General features: G+C 35.1%; 1 protein-coding gene across 3 annotated transcripts in view; it reads right to left on the bottom strand.

Moving 5' to 3' along the window:
- Window positions 1-493: 493 nt before the first annotated feature.
- FGF12 (fibroblast growth factor 12) overlaps window positions 494-20,052 on the bottom strand; it is a 544,642-nt gene continuing 525,083 nt past the window's right edge. For all 3 annotated transcript variants that reach the window (XM_081302066.1, XM_081302065.1, XM_081302064.1), the window contains 2 exons: window positions 15,167-15,365; window positions 494-2,217 (listed from right to left, as the gene is read on the bottom strand). In XM_081302066.1, the coding sequence (XP_081158192.1) occupies window positions 2,099-2,217; window positions 15,167-15,365 (318 nt within the window). In that variant the 3' untranslated portion in view covers window positions 494-2,098. The remainder of the gene's footprint in view (window positions 2,218-15,166; window positions 15,366-20,052) is intronic.

Here is a 20,052-nt window from a genome sequence, read left to right as displayed (position 1 = left end):
GTTACTGATGAGACCATGTGCGTTACTACAGAAGCTCCGGCCCTTTCATGCTAAAAGAGCTTGTGAACCATTTCATTGAAGCCTCTTTTTTATTTTTTCAAAGAAAATAAAGCTTTGTGCTTGGGATTTGTTTGGTCCTGGAAGTGACAGGGGTCTTATGTTGAACCAAGAGTGACCAAGAAGATATACCAGGATTTGCATTTTTTTTTAAAACAGGGTATTCTTTTCCTAGAAGAGTGACATATCATTTTTTTTCTAAAAATTAAATGCACTTATTTGTTACTTTCAAGATATTTTGATTAAACAAATATCCTTTGAAAATGTGTATTCAAAATCCTTGCCTAGTAGCATAATGTTTATTCTTTCCAATTGATTAGGCAAATTCCTCCATTTTTTTTTTCTGGTAACTTCCTGATAACATAAATAGGATACTTGGTGAAGGACAAGAACCACTATTGAAGAATAATGACCATATGGAGTGAGGGAAACTACATTGACCTTGAAAGAATACAGCAATCAATGGCAAGGTTGGAAGTGAGGACCTAGAGCTGCAAAGTGTATACATTTTAGGGAGTCATATTTAGAACAAGACATGCTGGACAGTAGAGATATAGGAGAAGTTACATGCTAAGTCTTCTCATTAATAATATCCATAAATCTGCATACATTTTTAAACATTCTGTTTTGTTTATTTTGTTGAAATTTGGATGTCTCTACATCATTTCTGATTTGTAGGGCTAAGTAGAACTATTTATTCCAATGCAATTGTACAATTTTCATTTCTTGGCTAATATTTTTGTCTAATACTTTAATTTTTCTAACTGTGTGTTTGCTTGCTCTTACACTGAGTTCTCTTTCATTCCTTTAAGCCACTCCCAGTTCATTCCCTTGGAGCCATAGCTGCTAATTCCATAACTATTTCTCCATGTCACCTGAAAATTCAGTGTACAAATAGTACCCTCTGTCTTCTAAGCTACAGATTTATTGTCAACTGGACTTATAAATGAGGATATATATCAACAAACAGTCCACCAGGTTCATAAGACGGTAAGCTAGGAATTCACAGCCTTGCCTCCCATTTTCTCATACAGTTTGGAAAATGCTATATACATAAAACTTCAACAAAGTACAAAGGGGAAATACACTGACCCATTTCCTTGGACTTATTTCTTTATGTGAAACCCATCTCTCTTTCCTGCTGCAAGATATGGTACAAAACTCTCTAAGACAACTAGACATGTACCTCTACTCTCAAAGGTGTCCAAAATGCAAAAAAATAAGAACAAATGTAAGAGTATTAGGAAAAGAATGTTTTCTAAATGACTAAAAAATAAAATAATATATTGTATTAATAACTTTGATAAAAATATATTCTCTTAGGAGAATTTGAAACTCTTGTTTATAAATGAATTTATAAGTCAACTAATACCATTAGATTCAATACAAGATTAATCTTTTGCCCCCAAAAAATAATCTTAATAGGTTCAAGAGTAATTTTTTGAAATTTTCCTTGATGTTAAATAGTTCCTGGCTATACACCTTACAGGTATTAAAAAAAGTATAATTTACATGTTCAATTCATGGCTAAAAAAATCTTAGAGAAAGTATGTAATTGTGTGTCAATTCTAGATGTCCAAAACAAACAAACAAAAAAACCCAACAACAAACAAAACCACATATCACAGCATTATCAAAAGTTTAAGCCATTTAGAATCTAAGATGAGTTTGTGAGTTCAGTTCTCAAAAACCCTTTCCTTCTAGGTAACTTCTTTTCATCTTTATTGTAGTTATTTATGAAGTAGCCCTCTATTAAGAACAACACAGTTTGATGTTTGTGGAGTCCTGATTTATTTTTCCTTTGCTTTTATATATGCTAATCTTTGTGCATGTGAATTTTCTACCACATTGCAACAGGCAAGCTTTGGTTCACTTTTCTCGTTTTACACAAAGGAAGATTTTGAGTGCAGAATCTTAGCTACTAGGTCCTGCATTGCCATTTTATTTTTCTCTCCTTGGGTGGATTATTGGAAGGACATGGGGAAAGGGAAGGAAAGAGTAAGGGAAGGGATAAGAGAGGGAATAAGGGAAGAGTTCTCAGCTATGTTGAATCTTGATTCACGACTTTGCCTCCATTCATGGTTGGTGTTCCAGAACTTTTCCTCGAACGTCCTTGTTTTTCTCCAATTTCGTGTAGTGATGGTTCTCTGTACATACACACTGGAAAGCAAAATGACAATAATTACTTATGATAATGAACATCAATTTTGCTTCAATAAAATTCACAAATATTTACTTTAGGATATTCTTCACTTAATCACTGATTTTCCTCCCCATTGTGAAAGGGTTCGATGTATAGTGGCTATCCCTGGTTTTCTTCCAGTTCTATAAGTCATAACCCTTTAAGCCTTCTTATATTGCAGTATATAGGTTCTTTCAGTTTTCTGGTAGATAAGGTTGGAGTCTTTACAACCTCCTAACCTATATAATAGGATTTCTATCCAGAGTTAGGGGAGAAATTGGAGGTAGAGCATTTGAAGTTAGAAGTAGCATTTTGCTTTTTTGGTCCATTTTCTGCAATTTAGTTTGGGAAGGGAAAAATATTTACTGACATGCTCCTAACCTTAACCTAACCACTGTAAGAATCATGACATTGTTGTGTCAAACTGAACTTTTAGTTCCAAATTTCAGGACATACTATAAGAAATGATAATGGAGAGGAGAGAGAAGAGGAAAGAACATGAATCAATTTCCCTGATTACCCCAGATTTTTTTTTTTTTTGTCTAAATTAAGGGACACAGCCCATGATTTTTTAGTTATTCATCAATAGGGAATGTGATTATGCAACCATGAGATTTCATTTTGCATCTATTTAATGGTCCTTTTCTCCTCTCTGCTTTCTCTAACTCTAAAGCCCAGTCTGCAAACTAGCATGGCTGTTGTGAGATTACTGCAACAGAACAATGTTTTCCAATTTATAGTTATTCTCCTAAGATAAGATCAATCAGCATGTTGAATCCATTTTTGCTTCATTAGACTGTTGCGAGTTATACAAAACTGACTGTATAAGACATATTTCACTGACGTATCAGGAATTATTATTTCATCCTTCATTTTGGAAAACCAGCTAAGCATCTACATTTATTCAAGCATAACTCAATGGCTTAATAATGTGGATGCTATTTCCCACATAGTTTCCTCCCTTGGGCTTGAAAGGTTAAGAGTTGGGGCTGGGGATGTGGCTCAGGCGGTAGCGCGCTCGCCTGGCATGCGTGCGGCCCAGGTTCAATCCTCAGCACCACATACAAACAAAGATGTTGTGTCTGCCGAAAACTAAAAAATAAATAAAATATTAAAAAAAAAAAGAAAGAAAGGTTAAGAGTACAAGTTTGGAAGTCATACTACCTGGATCCACATCTTTTATTAAGCCACTTTCTTGCTCTCTGCTCAATAAATCAAATAGGTATTTGAATTGCTGTATTCTTCCTTAGGAAAAATATTGGATGCTTAGATAAAGCAAACTAAGGTCATTCTAGGAATTGTATGCAAATACAAAAAAATAAAGAAAAGAAAAGAAAGAAAAGGAAAGAAAGAGAACAAGATCTTTATCAAACTTACAGATTAAATTTAATTTTTTATGCTTTAACTTTCATTCTTGTTTACAGCTCTGGAATTCAGTAATATATCTAAGTTAAGAAGGGGTATGAACCTCAATAAAATTTTAGAACTAAAACATAATCAAAATAGCATAGTTCAATTAAAATGCAAAAAAGAAAGGAAAAAGCATTTTTTTTGTAATACAACTGCCTTTGATAGCTGTATCAATTCTGAATTGCACAAAATAAATGCCAACAACAGGAGAAAAATGATGATAAGTGTTCGATAAAGTTCATTGTAAGTCCAAACTGTAAACCCAAACCTCTGTAACGAAAATAACAATCACGATGATGATCCCTTGAAAGATCCATCATTTTGAAGTATTCAAAGACATTTAAAATTGATTAAGTCATTTGATAATAATAATAGACCTATAAATATTGTAGGTAAGAAATTATCATCTGTATTTTTTCAAACATAAAAGAACCTAAATGTCTTCCCTAAAGCTAGATTGCGATCAGGCAGAGAGAGGATAAGAATGCAGGGTTTCAAAGACCAGTAAGCCAGTAAAGCTGTAATTCATCAAATAAAGTACAAATGACTGCCTTATATCAGTTTAAAAATTTCAACCATATATTAATCAGTATGTGAGCTGCCCTTACCTTTACTAAATATTTTAATGTCATCAAGCAATGATAACAATAAAAACAAGTACAGCATGGCTTTTATCAAAGAAAGAAAGAGTGAGCAAGTATGTGGAGAAGCTGAAATCCATGTGGATTGCCCATGTGGCATCTTTGCTTGAACTTCTTAATAAGTTCTTTTGTCACACTATTACATACAGTGAAATCCACTTTTCTACTCTTCCCCATTTTAATATATAGCATCTGGTTGTTCTTGCCCAAAACTTAAGTGTCATCACTGTCTTCTCTCTTTACCTAACAACCTACACTCTATCCATTAGTATGCTCCATCTGCTCTGACTTCTAAATAAATCCAAAGTCATTCTTTCTACCTGTGGCTACAAAGCCCTCAAGGAGAAGCTACCATCATCTTGTCTAAGATCCTGGCCAATTTCCTTGCAAAATTGCTCCAAATCTGTAATGACTTCCAAACACATTAGCCACAATATCCAAAGTCCTCAAAGAGGCTATCAGGTCTTATTTTAACTGGTTCCTGCCTCTACATCTTCTGCCCTTCCCCATTTAATCAATCCATTCCAGTCACATGACCCTTCTTGCTCACAAGTGACAAGCTTGGATTACATCAGGGTCTTTGGAAACAATTTTGCCTGGAAACTTCTCTCACATCTTTTCATGGTTTACTATTAAATTTCATTGAGATTCCATTCAAATGTAATTAATCTGTGTCATATTTCCTGAGAGGTTTACCTTGACCTCCCTATGTAAAACTGCCACACTTTCCCCCCTTAAATCTAATATCTAATGGTGTGTTTAAATATTTGCTCCTCTATTTATTGTTCATTTATGTATTTATCGATTTATGCCTTTCTAGATATAAATGCCATGAAATAAACCCACAAATAAAAAACCTTTCTCTTAAGTACCACAGCATCCCTATTAGTTAGAACTGTGAAGGATGCTCAGTGAGTGTTCTGTGATTATTTTGCAAAGGAATACCCTTATCTACTATCTTCGGTGCCTCACTACAGAAGATGATAGCTGGAATAAAGCTTAACTTTCTTTCACTTTTAATGTCAGTGAATCTTTACTTTCTCTAAAGTTCTAAACTTGGGCTGACTTCCCTAAACTGTACCAGTATATAGGTAGAACAGGTGATTTTGAAAGAATACAGCAATGAACATCATGTGATAATCTACATTTATCTAGCTTCTCTAGTTTATTGATATCTGGATAAACAAGTAATATGTCTAATCTTCATAGAAATAAAAAAATCAATGGCAAATATAATAAAACAGGAAAATTAACAACATCTCTTTCTTTCCCCCATATGACCTATGGTAAATTGTAGCCTAGAAAACAAAGGAGAGTCTGAGAATCATAGCATCTAATGATTCCATAACTCAGTGTTTCTCGAAGTGTGTCCACTGACCTGCCAGCAGCAAGAGCAGTACCTACAACTTTAAGAACTTTAAATTACTGGACCAGCCCGGATATATAGAATTAAAAACTCAGAGGATGAAGTCCAGAAATTTATGCTTAAACAAGCCCTGCATGTGATTCTGGTTCACATTCAACTTGTAGAGCTGCTCTCTTTAATGCTTATATGAAAATCACTTCTATTACTCTCTAAAAAACTACATATTTGTCCATATGTCTTGCCTCTGCAGATCCTAATTTACAACAAGAACACACACAACAACTGATAAAGAAGCACAATGAATAACTCTATATAATGACAAAGCCTATTCTCTTACACACACGCGCGCGCACACACACACACACACACACACACACACACACACACCTTACGTTCTTGTTAGAAAAAGCAGGAGGTCTAAAGTTAAAAGGCAACAGTTCTGGCCATAGCTTTGCCTCCTTCTAGCCCTAAGGACTTCAGTGAGTTATTTAAGCTCTCTTAAGTTTAGATTCCTTATGTTTAAAATAGGAACAATAGGGCTGGGGATATGGCGCAGAGTGTGTGCCTCACGTGCACAAGGTCCTGGGTTCAATCTCTAGCACCATAAAAAATAAGTAAAATAAAAATAGGAAGAATAAATATTAATCTGCATATTTTCATGATTTTGGCGACTCTCAAGTGACAATCCGATTAGGGAAACAGGCTGAAAATAACAATGTGCTATGTGAATGGAATTTAAAGTAGTAGAGCTGCTACTAATTATTACTTCTACATGGCTGCTGAATTCTTGACAGATTATTTGAAAGCAAAGTCCCGGGTAGAACTAGGTATAAATCTTTGTAAGTCCATGTTTCTCTGTAGAGAGAGTTGGACCACCTGTGGGCTGGGCCATTGCCATTGTTGCTGTCAGGTTCTATTTTTCTAATGGAATCAATATAATTTCTGTCTTGGATGAAACTTAGAAACTATGCACTTGAAGAACCCTCATCCTCTATCAGTTTCCATGAAAAAAATGGAATATCATTATTTTTTTATTACTACCAATTTAATCAAATTTTCCTTGGCCCTCTGTAATTTCCCAGAAATGGAAAGGTTAGATTGCTGTTACTTAATGCACCATTAAAGATATTTAATTGTCTTAATAGCAGATCATAGAAGGGCGTGGGCAATTAACATGAAGCAATTTCACGCCTTAATTAATGTCACAGGAATCCCTTTGGAACTGTAGGAGAATTTTAGTGCTGCTTTGGAAGCAATACACCATAAGAATGTACCCAGTATGGCATAAATATTTATTACAAAGAGTTAACAGACATTGTAAACAAAAAGATCCCTATCTTCATTTAGAAAGAGAGCAGAAACAATATTTGGTGTAGAAGGGGGAGAGGAAGGAGAGTTTTATTAAAGACTAAATTTAGAAATCAGCAAAAGTTGCTTTGAACGAGTTGAAATGGTGTTCAGGAAGAAGGTATCATAGGCCAGCAGAAATCCAGAATTAAAAGATGGAGAGAGCTAAAGCTAATGTTTTCTCTGTCACTAAAGGGATCAGCATTATTTGAGGTCCTGCTTTGCAATTTCTGTTTTTCTTTTTTAGAATAGCTGGTTCCAAAAGAAAATTTGGAGACAATCTACTGAGTTCTCATCCTAGATAATTAAAATAAAAATATCAAAATAAAGTCGCCATTATTGTCTTCCCAATTGGGGCTTTACAACATAATGACTCCTGATTTGTTCTGTTCGTTTTACCTTATTACATAGTTGTTGAAGGGATTATTGTTTTCCCTCCAGATCCAATTTTCTTTCCCTTTAATATTTCAATGACAAGCCTCACAGCATTTCTAAGATACATAAGACAGGAAGACAAAGACCATTTTTCCCAGGAAAAAAATGGAAATAGATAACTTGCATTTGATCTGACAAAATTTTTCTGAGAAATTGAGCTGTCTTTCAATGTTTAATTTTCATTTTATTTCTATGAAATGGATGGAATTTATAATTGACTTCACCTTCAGAGATGAATGAGGATGGAAAGATAAATCATTTCCTTAAAATGACTTAGTAAATAATTTCCAAAAGTTTGATCAGAAAAATCAGAATTTCTTTATTCTTTGTTATTTGATGTCTATTAGGTTACTCTTTCTCAGTGATCAATTTAGGAAAATAATTGGAATTATCTCTACTAAACTTCATATAGTAATTTAATCTAGAACTTAAAACATACCTATCTTAATAATTACTAGAAACTTTAAACTGTAATATTTTAATATATTTAATTCCATGGTATGAGAGAGAGAACTTATGAAGTTTAATTCAATACGTTGATCACAATTATTTGAATAAACTTAAATTGCCTATGACCAGGTTTGATCAAAAGAAGCCCCAAAGTGCCAAATTCAGTTCCGAACACATTCTCAAATATGGTTGCCATCAGAATCTCTCAGACAATTTTTTCAACCTGTAGACTTCTAGGTCATACCTAAACTCCATAAATTAGCTCACAAAAGTTTGATCCTTCTGTAGAGATGACTCTCAGTTGATAGATATTGATCTTAATTTGGAAATATATTTCTTTCTCCAGGACTCAGTCCTGTAAGCTTAAATCTTTGGAAAGTGCACACATTCTTTTCAGGGAGAAGGAACTTGATTCTGAATACTCAACCACCTGCAGAAGCTGTGCAATGAGCTTCTGGAAGGAAGAGGGAGGAGAAAAGGAGGAGATTGTACTGTGTTCTTTTTAAAAGTGTATTTGGCTGCTGTATCTGATGATAGAGAGGAGGTCACCAGCAAGACAATTTAAATCTGGGGGAGTTATTTCTTTCTGGTGTGAACAATGCTCTGAAAGGGCAGAACTGAGAATCACCAAGCCTGAGCTGTTGTCTTGAATTCCTAGGGAGGGAATCTGTGTAAGTAGCGGTTGATGTGCAGTGTACATGGTAATGGGCTTAAATATCAAGTTTATCCATCCTTTGAACAGATGCCCCTGCAACCCCTCATTAACACCTCCTGTGTTCTAAACACCAGATGAGGAATGAAAGAGTGAAATGGGCTGGTGGATAATTATCACTTTATCTCTAGGACTTAAATAGCCTCAAACTGGTAAAGGTTAATTTTGGGAATTTGACATTCAAAATGAAACACCGGTAGAACTGGGATAAAATCAGAGATGTTTGGGGGGAAAAGACATAAGTGAAAACACAAAAACAAAATAACACCTTTAACTTTTTCTCTACCGAGGGACCATTTCCCTTCAGAAAGGAGCAGCTCACTTACTATGAAGTATTGGACTCTACTAGGGTGTTGACAGTTTAGTAGTGGGGTTAGGGGTTTACACCAATTCCTTTAAAAAATTGAAAATAAAATAATCAACAACGTTTTTGGTTAAATACAATATAAATAAGCTTTTATGGAGCTATTATTTTATATTTCTTGTATAACAGCATCTTCAAGTTATGTGTTTTGTAATTTGCTTAAGGAAAGAAAATTATTTAAAACCTTCTTTAAAGACATGAGTTACAGGGAGAATGCCTTTCATCCTAACTTTTATCAGAAAGAAAGAATATAAGAAAGAAAGAAAGAAAACAAAAAAGAGTACAAATCACAGTTTTTGGGAATATCACATCAAATTGTACTTTTTTGTTCAATAATTTAATAAAGGAAATTTTTTGACTATTTTTATGTGTAAATTCATGGTTTCACACTAAAGACTGCCACACAATGTCACTAAATTTTAGAAATAATCTAGTCTAAATTCTTTTTACAGAGTAGAAAGGGAAATCTGATAGAATTCATCAGGAATAAAAGCAAAGTCTTCCTAGTTATTTTTTTAAATTAATTCATTTATTTATTTTAATTAAGTATATATGACAGCAGAATGCATTTTTATTTATTGTATGCAATTGCAGCACAACTTTGCATTTCCCTGGTTGTACATGATGTACTGTCACAGCATATGTGCAGTCATACATGTACCAAGAGTAATGCTGTCCATCTAATTCCACCATATTTCCTGTCCCCATGCCCTCTTTTATTATTCTTTCTTGTCCACATGGCTTTCCATGAACTGTCCTATCTGATCATCCACCAATACACATTTTTTTCATCACGTTGGATGTACCTGTCTCAATTCTGAGTGGTTTAGTTCTAGCTTATATCAAGGAATAGCATTTCTGCTTTACTTTCTGACTTTCCTGAGTATCTGCATATTCATAGGCTTATTTCAGATGCAAGGAGAGTATAATGTGGGGGTTAGGTGCATATGCCTAGGCATTGGGCTTTCAGATTGACAAACTCAATTTTGTACTTTTCTAGCCCTGTGATCTTGGACAAGTTACTTAATTACTCTAAATATTAGTCTCCTCACCTGTAAAATAAGAATAATGACAAAGGGCTGTTGTCAAGTTGTACAGAGATAGAGTACACAGCCTGCCTAGAAAAAAATGTTAGATTGATAAATTATAAATAGAAGGGTTAAGACTAAGAGGAATGGTAATAATAGCAGTGGTGAGAATAGTTTTAGTATACCTGCAGGGAGATACTAAACAGAATATTGCCTAACAGAAATTCAAACATATTTCATAATATTGGAAATTCAATTATATCAAATAAAACTGCATAGAAAATCATTGGGTCATTGTTCATATTTTTTGTATGATGATGATGATATCAAAGTACATATAAGTTATAAAAGAACTTTTTAAATAATCAATTTTATGTGTATGGGGACTCTTACTTCTAAGGGGACGGTATATTTCAGATCAAAATAAAGAGAAGCAATTAGTAGACACTTACTCTAGAGATTTCCTAGGTCCCATGATGCTAAATTTAAGTTACTCCCAGAACCTTCCTCAGACTGTAGCCCCTCTCCCTGGTCTTCATGGAGGTAAAGCACTTCATTCTAAGGTCCGAATGCTTTGGCTTGAATTCTGGCTCTGCCTAGCTGCATGATTTAGGAAAAGTTGCTTAATGTCTCTGTGCTTCATTTTCAGCTTTTGTAAGTGGACACAATAGTTGAAGCTACTTTGTAGAAATGGAATGAAAATTGAGACAGTAATTGACGAATATTTAGAGGAGTACTTCTGAAAAACAAGCATTTACATAACTGGTAACTAATATTGTTCACAAAATTGAACCTTGTTCTCCAAGACAAATGGCAGAGATATTTACAGAGAATTAAAAGATCTTTGGTCTTACAGAGACCCTGCATACAATAGAGGAAAAAGTAAGCCCAAATCTTCATCATGTCAGATTAGGCCCTGACTTCCTTAACAAGACTCCTACAGAGCAAGAAATAAAACCAAGAATCAATAAATGGGATGGATTCAAACTTAAAACCTTCTTCTAAGCAAAAGAAACAATCAATGAGGTGAAGAGAGCCTAGATTTTAAGAGCAATTTTTTGCCACTTGTGTATCAGACAGAGCACTAATCTCTAGGATATATAAAGAACTCAAAAAAAAAAAAAAAGAACTCAAAAAACTTAACACCAAAAAAATAAAATAAACAATCCAATCAATAAATGGGGTAATGAGCTGAACAGACACTTCTTAGAAGATATAAAATTGATCAACAAATATATGAAAAAATGTTCAGTGTCTCTAGTAATTAGAGAAATGCAAATCAAAACTACTCTTAAGATTTCATCTCACACCAGTCAGAATGGCAGTTATCGAAAATATAAACAACATTAAGCGTTGGCGAGGATGTGGAGGGAAAGACACACTCATACATCGAGGATGGGACTACAAATCAGTACAACCAATCTGGAATGCAGTATGGAGAATACTTAGAAAACTTGGAATAGAACCACCATTTGACCCAGCTATCCCACTCCTCAATCTATACCCAAAGGACTTAAAAGCAGCATACTATAATGATGCAGCCATATCAATGTTTATAGCAGCTCAATTCACAATAGCTAAAAGGTGGAATCAATCTAGATGTCCTTCTAAAGAAACTGTGTAAATATTTACACAATGAAATATTACTCAACATTAAAACAGAATAAACATTATGGCATTTTCAAGTAAATGGATGGAGTTGGAGAATATCATGCTAAATGAAGTAAGCCAATCCCATACAACCAAAGGCCGAATGTTCTGATAATTGAATGCTGGTCCATAATGAGAAGGGGGGCATGGGAAGAATGAAGAGACTTTGATTGGGCAAAGGGGAGGGAAGGGAGGGGAGAGGCCATGGGGGCAGGAAAGATGGTGGAATGAGATAGATATCATTACCCTAGGTATATGTATGACTGCACATATGGTGCAACACTACATCAAGTACAACCAGAAAAATGAAAAGTTGTGCTGTAATTGCATACAATGAATCAAAATGCATTCTGCTGTTATATATCTAATTATAATTAATCAATTAATTAACTTTTAAAAAAGATCTTTGGTCTAAATCAATTAAGCTTTTTATCTTCAAAAGTGATTCTTCTCATCACATTCTTTATACTTCACACCTAAGTTTTCATTGCCACAAATAAAAAAAAAAGGGCCTTGGAAGTAAATCCTGGTATTAGTGAATCTGATTTAGAATGAACTTAATTCTTTCCCAGAACAAGATGAAATTCATTATAAAGCATTGGTAAATAAGAAAAAAATAAAATAATCAACTAAAAGATGTAAATAAGCACATTAGGAAATCAGGGATATTTTGATGCTTCATCAAATGTTGCAAAACTAAAGCAGAAGTTGTTACCCAATTCCACCATTGTTCTAAAATAACTGAATACATATTTGGTATGTAGGCATCCAGAACCAAGGTTACATGCCTAGCTTCCCTCTGCTTGTATCTGACTGCCTGTCTAGGTTGTGGACTGTATATATATCATATGGCAGATACTGGAGATCATTTTTTAAAAGAAAACAAGCACAGACTTTTGATTCTGTCTTCTTTCATTCTTCCTCCACCTTCTGATTATGATAAAGATGCTGGTTGGGGACAAGGGCACACCCAGGATCAGTGTGCCTGCTTGTGGCAATGGTGCAGCACACAGTTCTATACAACACACTAGAAAGAGAGGCACTAAAACCTGGATGCACCAAGCTTCCTAACAATTGGGAAGCCTCATACCATCCCTGGACAGCTGGTCTCTAGACTTGGCTTATAACAGAAATTGTATTATTAAGCTGCTATTGATGTAAGCTGTGTGTTATGCAAAGCACCTAATTCTCATGGTTAGGAATGTCGGGTTGTCTCTTTCCACATCTGTATAAAAATAAACAGACTTAACAATTCTGGAACTAGAAACATAATCATCATAAATTTTTTTTTTTGCATATGTACACATGGTCACCTAGGACCAAAGTGCAGATGGCTGTTACAATCACGAGAATTGGTTATAGGTTTTTTTTTTTCCTTTTGCTGGGGTTGGTAGGAGGGGTTCAGTATAAAATGTATTACCCATATAAGGAATAAATAAAACATGAATCTTTGTCGTCATGCTTCCTTGAATTTTCCAAAAATTGTTAATGACCATGCACTGCTTTCATAAGTACAAAAATATCAGCTTAAATGCAAAAAAGATGCAAGAGTTGAAAGCATAATTTGTCAAAAATGATTCTTAAGAATCAATACATTTTCCCATGGGAACATGATCAACTTCTTAAGTACCTTCTGTCTGACCTTACAAGGCAGGCACTTCCTGCCTCTTCTCACTGCTCCTGGAGTGTTTCTCTCTGAGTGTTCCTCTCCTCTCATCTCAAATTCTGTGAACCTGGCCTTGTGCTAAAGATATCCTTGAATATCATTTTCTCATTAATATCTTCCTTTTAGTGGAAGCCGTAGTTCTTTCTCTAAATCCCAGTATCAATTCCCACAGCATGAAATAAATTTTTCCACTACACCATAGTGAACATATTTCATATCTCCATGAATATTATAACATTCTCTGGAGCATGTAGTTCTTTATACTTTGTCTTTATATTTATCTACTCGTTCATTTGTTCATTCACATGTTCACTTATCCAATTCTCAACTACTGACTGAATATCTCTTTATGGCACGACAGATATAATACAAGACACAGGGGTATAAGAAAAAAATAAAATAGGTTTTGTTCATTCAGAGAATGAGCTAATTGTGAAAAAGAGGCAATGGAGGGGCAATAAGTAAATTTTATACAATAGGATCATTTGTATGGGAAAGAAATATATACAATGATTGGAAGGCAGAAGGCTTAATTTTTTTTTCTTTTTTTTTTTTTTTTGGTCTTTTTTGGAACTGGGGGTCGAACCCAAGGCTTTGCAAATGCAAGACAGACACTTTGCTACTGAACTGCATCCCAGCCCCAGAAGGCTTAATTCTTGAAGAAAACCAGGGAGACTGCCACGTAAGTAGAGATTCTTGAATTATTTTTTCAAGGGTTGATTGGCATTTTTTCTGGCAGATGAGATGAGTGGGTGGACACTGGAGCAGGGCATGACAGTATGAAGTCCATAATAGTGATGATCCATTGCAAGAAAAAGGAAAGTTTAGTTTTGTAGGCCTAAAGATACAAGATGCAAGGAGAGATCTGAGAGGGACTAGGAGCTTTAATGTCACATTCCACCCAGTACTTTGAATACAATATCGACTTAACAGATATTTGTTGACTGTTGCAGTCATATCTACTATATATTCTGCAGCAAGCCTTGTGGATTCTGCTCCACTGACTGAGCCTTATGAGATATTTTATGGTTTAGCAGATCAAACTAAGAGTTGCAACACACCTAATTATGGAAATTTTAAGGAAAATCATAGTTGACCAAATTGGGTTTATTGCACTCCTCACTTTGAGAAGTGGATACTATATCAAAGGATCAAGGAAAGAGGTGATAGACTCCACTGGGAAAGATACAATTTAATGGTGATCACAGAAAATATTGCACTATTTTCTTTCCTTAAAAACCAAAGAAAAATTAATACCCTATGTTGTTATATTTGCTTATAGAAATGTAGAAATTAGTACATAAATGTATCTCTAAAAACCTTTTGCAAACTTTCAAGCACTGTAATAATATTATTGATTTTTTTCAAGGGTATATTCCAAAAAATTAAAATACCATGTTCAACATATTTTTTTTCCTAAATACCAAAGGAATGTGGTAGGTTTCTTTTTTCCTTCTTCTTCTTTTTGATTCTAAAGATTGAACCCAGGTATGCTTAACCATGGAGCAATATCCTTAGACCTTTTTTAATTTTTAATATTTTATTTAAGACATGGTCTCAAATAGTTGCTTAGGGCCTCACTAAACTGCTGAGACTGACCTAGTGTTGAACTTTCAATCCTCCTGCCTCAGCTTCCTGAGTCACTAGGACCATAGGTGCACACCACTATGCCCAGATTGATAGGATTCTTTATTCTTTTTTTTTCTTTATTTATTGATGGGAAAAGGCACTCGTGTGTACTCTGATATTTTGTTCTAATCTGTTGCTTCATAGATAGACCCTAGAGAATTAGCAAAGAGTGGAATTGTTTTCAACACACATATCAGGGTCCAAAAAATTAAAGTAGTTAGTTTCATACCTTCAATGGGTTTTGGTACAAAATGTGAAGAGGGCTTGGTTTTCTTCACTCTGTTTCCCTTCATAATTTGACCTTCTTTATTGAGTCCCAGAAACCATGCTCGGCCTGATTCTTGCTGGCGATACAGTGTGGAAGAATAAATCACATAGTAGTTTTCAAACACAGATTCCTTAAATTTGCATTCTGGGGTAAAAACATCCTGCAGGGAAGGAAAAAAAAAGAAATGTAAAAAAGAGAAAGGTTGAAAAATGAATCAGCAAATGCAAAATAAACTCCACTCCACTTGGAATACAGGTCCTCTGTAAAGAACCGGAGAGAGGTGACTGCACATAATTTCAGGAGCATTAGTATAAATCTTTATTGTACAAAACCAAGAAACAAGATTTCCTTTCTAACCAATTTGCACTCCAGAGAAAACAACTGCTGAGTTGTGAGTCCCACATTGGGCCAGAATCACTAAAGACTGCAGCCAAGTCCAAACTCTGATAATAATGTTTTTTTTGCAAATTGAAGCACTTAGCCATTCCTAATTTTAGTGACCCTTAGCATGTAAATAAAGTAGACTTTATCCCTGGGAGTTAAAATCAAATGCAACCACAGAAAACACAGGTACATGAAATGTTTTGAAGGGGACCACCACGCCTGTACAAGAATCTGTTCTACAGCCAAAGATTGTTCCATGAACTTAACAGGATGCTACCACTTTGCTCAATACAAATAATTTTCCCTGTAGCTTATTAATCAAAACCTCAGATACAAAAACCTCGGGAATAAGCAGTAGAAAAAAGTACTACTATGTAATCGTATATTTAACCCTGTGAGGAACTTTCCACAGCTGTATCATTTTATGTTTTCACTAGCAAGATGTGAGTATCACAGTTTCTCTACATTCTCACCAGCACTTTTTAGTAGTCATTTTTGTAAAGATGCAGTTAATGCATGATCTGATAATCCTACTTTTAGGTATATGCCTAAGAGAAATGAAACATGTCCACACAAAAAAATAAATATATTTTCATAGCATTATTATTCATACTGTGCAAACGACCCAATTAGCTCTTAACTGATGAATAGATAAAAAACATACGGTCTGGTCATACAATTTAATTTTACCCATCCACATAAAGGACTCATGACAATATGGAGAAACCTAGGAACATATGCTAAGTGGAAGAAGACAGACACAAGGGCCACATGTTGTTTGATTGCATTTAATATGAAATGTCCAGAATACAAAATCCAGAGATGAAAAGAAATGGATGTCAAGGGCAAGGGGTGGCTGTGCAGATAAATGGGTATTGACTGTTTTCTGGAGAGATGAAATTTTTCTGGGATTAGACAGTGGTGATGTTTTCAAAAGTTTGTGAATATACTAAAAAACACTGGAGTATATACTTTTAAATGTGGATTTTCATGATATATGAATCATGTCTCAATAAAAAAGAAGAATTGGAGAAACAAGAGACTAGAGAAGGTGAAGGAAAACAATGACAACACTGCATAGTTCTTATCTGGTAGCAGCACAGGACTTAACAATGAACCTGGGTGTTGGAAAAGAGGCTCTTCTATGGCCTTGTTTCTGCATTGCTAGAACAGAGTTTAATCACTGCCAAATATAGGGATCGAAGTGATATTCAATTTACAAAATGTCCTACATTGTTTTGCATTACTGTAATGAAATACCTGAGATATGCTCACTTTAAAAGAAAAGTTTTGGAGACTAGAAGTTTAAATAGTGTAGCTATTGGATCTACTGACAGCCCCATGGCAGATGCAGGGAATGAGAACATCAGTGTGAGAAAGATTTCACCCCTCAAAACTCACAACCAGGGACAGACAGGGGTTCCAGCCCATTCTGGGGGCATGCTCCAGTTGACCTCCGGAGCTCCCCCTATGCCGCACCTCTTAAAGGTCCCACTTTTTCCCAACATTGCTGCACTGTGGATCAGATCTTCAACACATGAACTTTTGGGGGATACACTTAGAACAACCCAAAGATAAGTTATAAGATATCCTATAAGTCTCAATTTTTCTTCTAAGATTAGGTTAAAATATACAAAAAAAAAAAATTGGTGCAGATTTTACTAGTTTTCTTTAAAAAACAAATTGATCGGGGCTGGGGATGTGGCTCAAGCGGTAGCACGCTCGCCTGGCATGCGTGCGGCCCGGGTTCGATCCTCAGCACCACATACCAACAAAGATGTTGTGTCCGCTGAGAACTAAAAAAATAATAAATATTAAAAAATTCTCAAAAAAAAAATAAAAAATTCCCTCTCTCTCTCTCTCTCTCTCTCTCTCTCTCTCTCTCTCTCTCTCTCTCTCCTCTAAAAAAAAAAATGATCAAAATAATCCCAAAACTTTTATTTCTAAGTCTATCCTTATACTAATAAACACTATATTGTCCTTAGATGCTAAGAGACCTGGAACATTCAAAGAATAAGTTCTGTGTATAAGATTTCAAACCTCACAATAGGAGGTGGGAAAATATAAGAGGCAAAGAATTTTGTATAAATGTATATTGTCATATAGGTAGGAGTGATATGACCTACTTCTAACATACATCACAGAAATACGAAATTTGTAAATTTAGAGACAGATGTTAAAGCTGCTTAGAGATGATTCAGTGTGCTGCTTTTATTTAACAAGGTAACTGAAGCCTGTGATAATGAAATAATTGTCCCAAGGATCACACAAAGTTAGAGATAGATCAGGACACTTAGCCAGAACTATGGTCTCCTGGCTGCTGGCTCAGTAAACTTCCCACAGAACTATGCATTGTTTCCTAATGCAAAGCCAAGCCTGTCCTTGATGTGGGACTGTTAATGGGGCAAACCTTACTCATTATCATAGGAAACTTTGTCAGCCACGTATAATTACTCTGTTGTTATTTACATATGAGAAAAATAACACTTTCATTTAATAAATAATGAAATCCTAGGTTTCTATTCCACTTTGTAATTGTTTAACACTCCCTCCTGAAAACAGCAAAAGTCCAGGATATTGTAAAAGAACTGAAGTCTCGGGGTCTGAGCCAGGAATAGCATTATAGAAAATGGGAAATCATATACAAAATATTCAGAGCCTATGAACAGACACTTCTCAGAAGATGATAAACAATCAACAAATATATGAAAAAATGCTCATAATCTCTAGCAATTAGAGAAATGCAAATAAAAACCACTCTAAGACTTCATCTTACTCCAGTCAGAATGGCAGCTATTATGAATACAAGCAACAATAAGTGTTGGCAAGGATGCGGGGGGGGGGGAAGGTACACTCATACACTGCTGGTGGGACTGCAAATTGGTGCAGCCAATTTGGAAAGCAGTTTGGAGATTCCTTGAAAAACTTGGAATAGAACCACCATTTGACCCAGCTATCCCTCTCCTCAGTCTATACCCAAAGGACTTAAAAACAGCACACTACAAGGACACAGCCACATCAATGTTAATAGCAGCACAATTCACAATAGCTAAACTGTGGAACCAACCTAGATGCCCTTCAATAGATTAATGGATTAAAAAATGTTGCATATATACACAATGGAATATTAATTCAGCAGTTAAGAGAAAAAATCATGGCATTTGCAGGTAAATGGATGGAGTTAGAGAAGATAATGCTAAGTGAATCAAATGCCAAATGTTTTCTCTGATATAAGGAGACTGATTCATAGTGGGATAGGGAGGGGGAGCATGGGGAGGAATAAATGAACTCTAGATAGGGCAGAGTGGTGGGAGGGCAAGGGAGGGAATAGGGTTAGAAATGATGGTGGAATGAGATGGACATCATTATCCAAAGTACATGTATGATGACTTGAATTGGTGTGAATATACTTTGTATACAACCAGAGATATGAACAGTTTTGCTCTATATGTATAATAAGAATGGTAATGCATTCTGCTGTCATATGTAAATAAAAATAAATAAATAAAATCAACAAAGGAAAAAAAAATCAGATCCTAATTGGAAATGAAAATTTAAGTGCAATATCCCATTTAATGTTATTCCAAAGGAGGTATATGAAGAATTAGGATTTAGGAATAAGGCAAATATTAACACCTGACCAGGGCAGGACATGCAGGAAAATATGGCAAGAAGTTAGTGCAAGCACTTCTGTGGGCACAGGTAGCATCCTTGAAAATGAGCAGGCAAATCTTAAGGGTACAGAGCTACCTTTGAGAGTGATTCTTAGTGCAACCATTACCATTTATTTGCAATTTCAATTTCAGTATGAAACTGGACATCAAAGAATTTACACTGTTTGTTATTATCACATTTTTGTATAATGAGTTCTGAGCCCTAGAGTTGGAGCAAGAAAATCAGTCAAGGTTTGCTTCTGACACCATACACATCAGTTGTGGGGTTTAAGTAAGTGACTGAAACTCTAATTTTCACATTTTCAACTGTAAAATGAGTGATTTTAAGGAAAAAAGAGTTGATCTGTATAGAAGCAGTTCATAAATTTTTAGGTTTTACAAAATTCCTAAATTATTATTGCTGTTCAGTTTTCTTCTTAGAGTAAAAAACACAATCATGTAAAAAGACCATTATTTCTGTGCCTTTGTTACACTTGCTACTATCTGCTCCAGCACCAGAAACCTCCCCCTTAACTGTCGCTAAAAGAAGAGCACATATAAGCACGTTTTTTAATGAGTTATCTAAAGCTTTTGGCAAAGATATGGGTCGTCACATACATTCAGAAGGTGTTCCGTGGGTTGAGTGTTTAGAATGGCAACAAATCTAATGCATAATGGAGACAGGCAGGAGTGGAGTCACAGGTGGTCAAATCCTAGGCCACCTTGACTAGGTGCATATGATAAAAATAGAGTAAAGAGAAGAGTATACTAAGGAGGAATTTTTTCCTTTTGAAAAGTCACACTGCAACT

Source organism: Spermophilus citellus (assembly GCF_964194105.1).
Source record: "Spermophilus citellus genome assembly, chromosome: 7".
NCBI lineage: Eukaryota > Metazoa > Chordata > Mammalia > Rodentia > Sciuridae > Spermophilus > Spermophilus citellus.
Note: the sequence above shows the minus strand (reverse complement) of the source record. Positions and strands in the feature narration are given on the sequence as shown.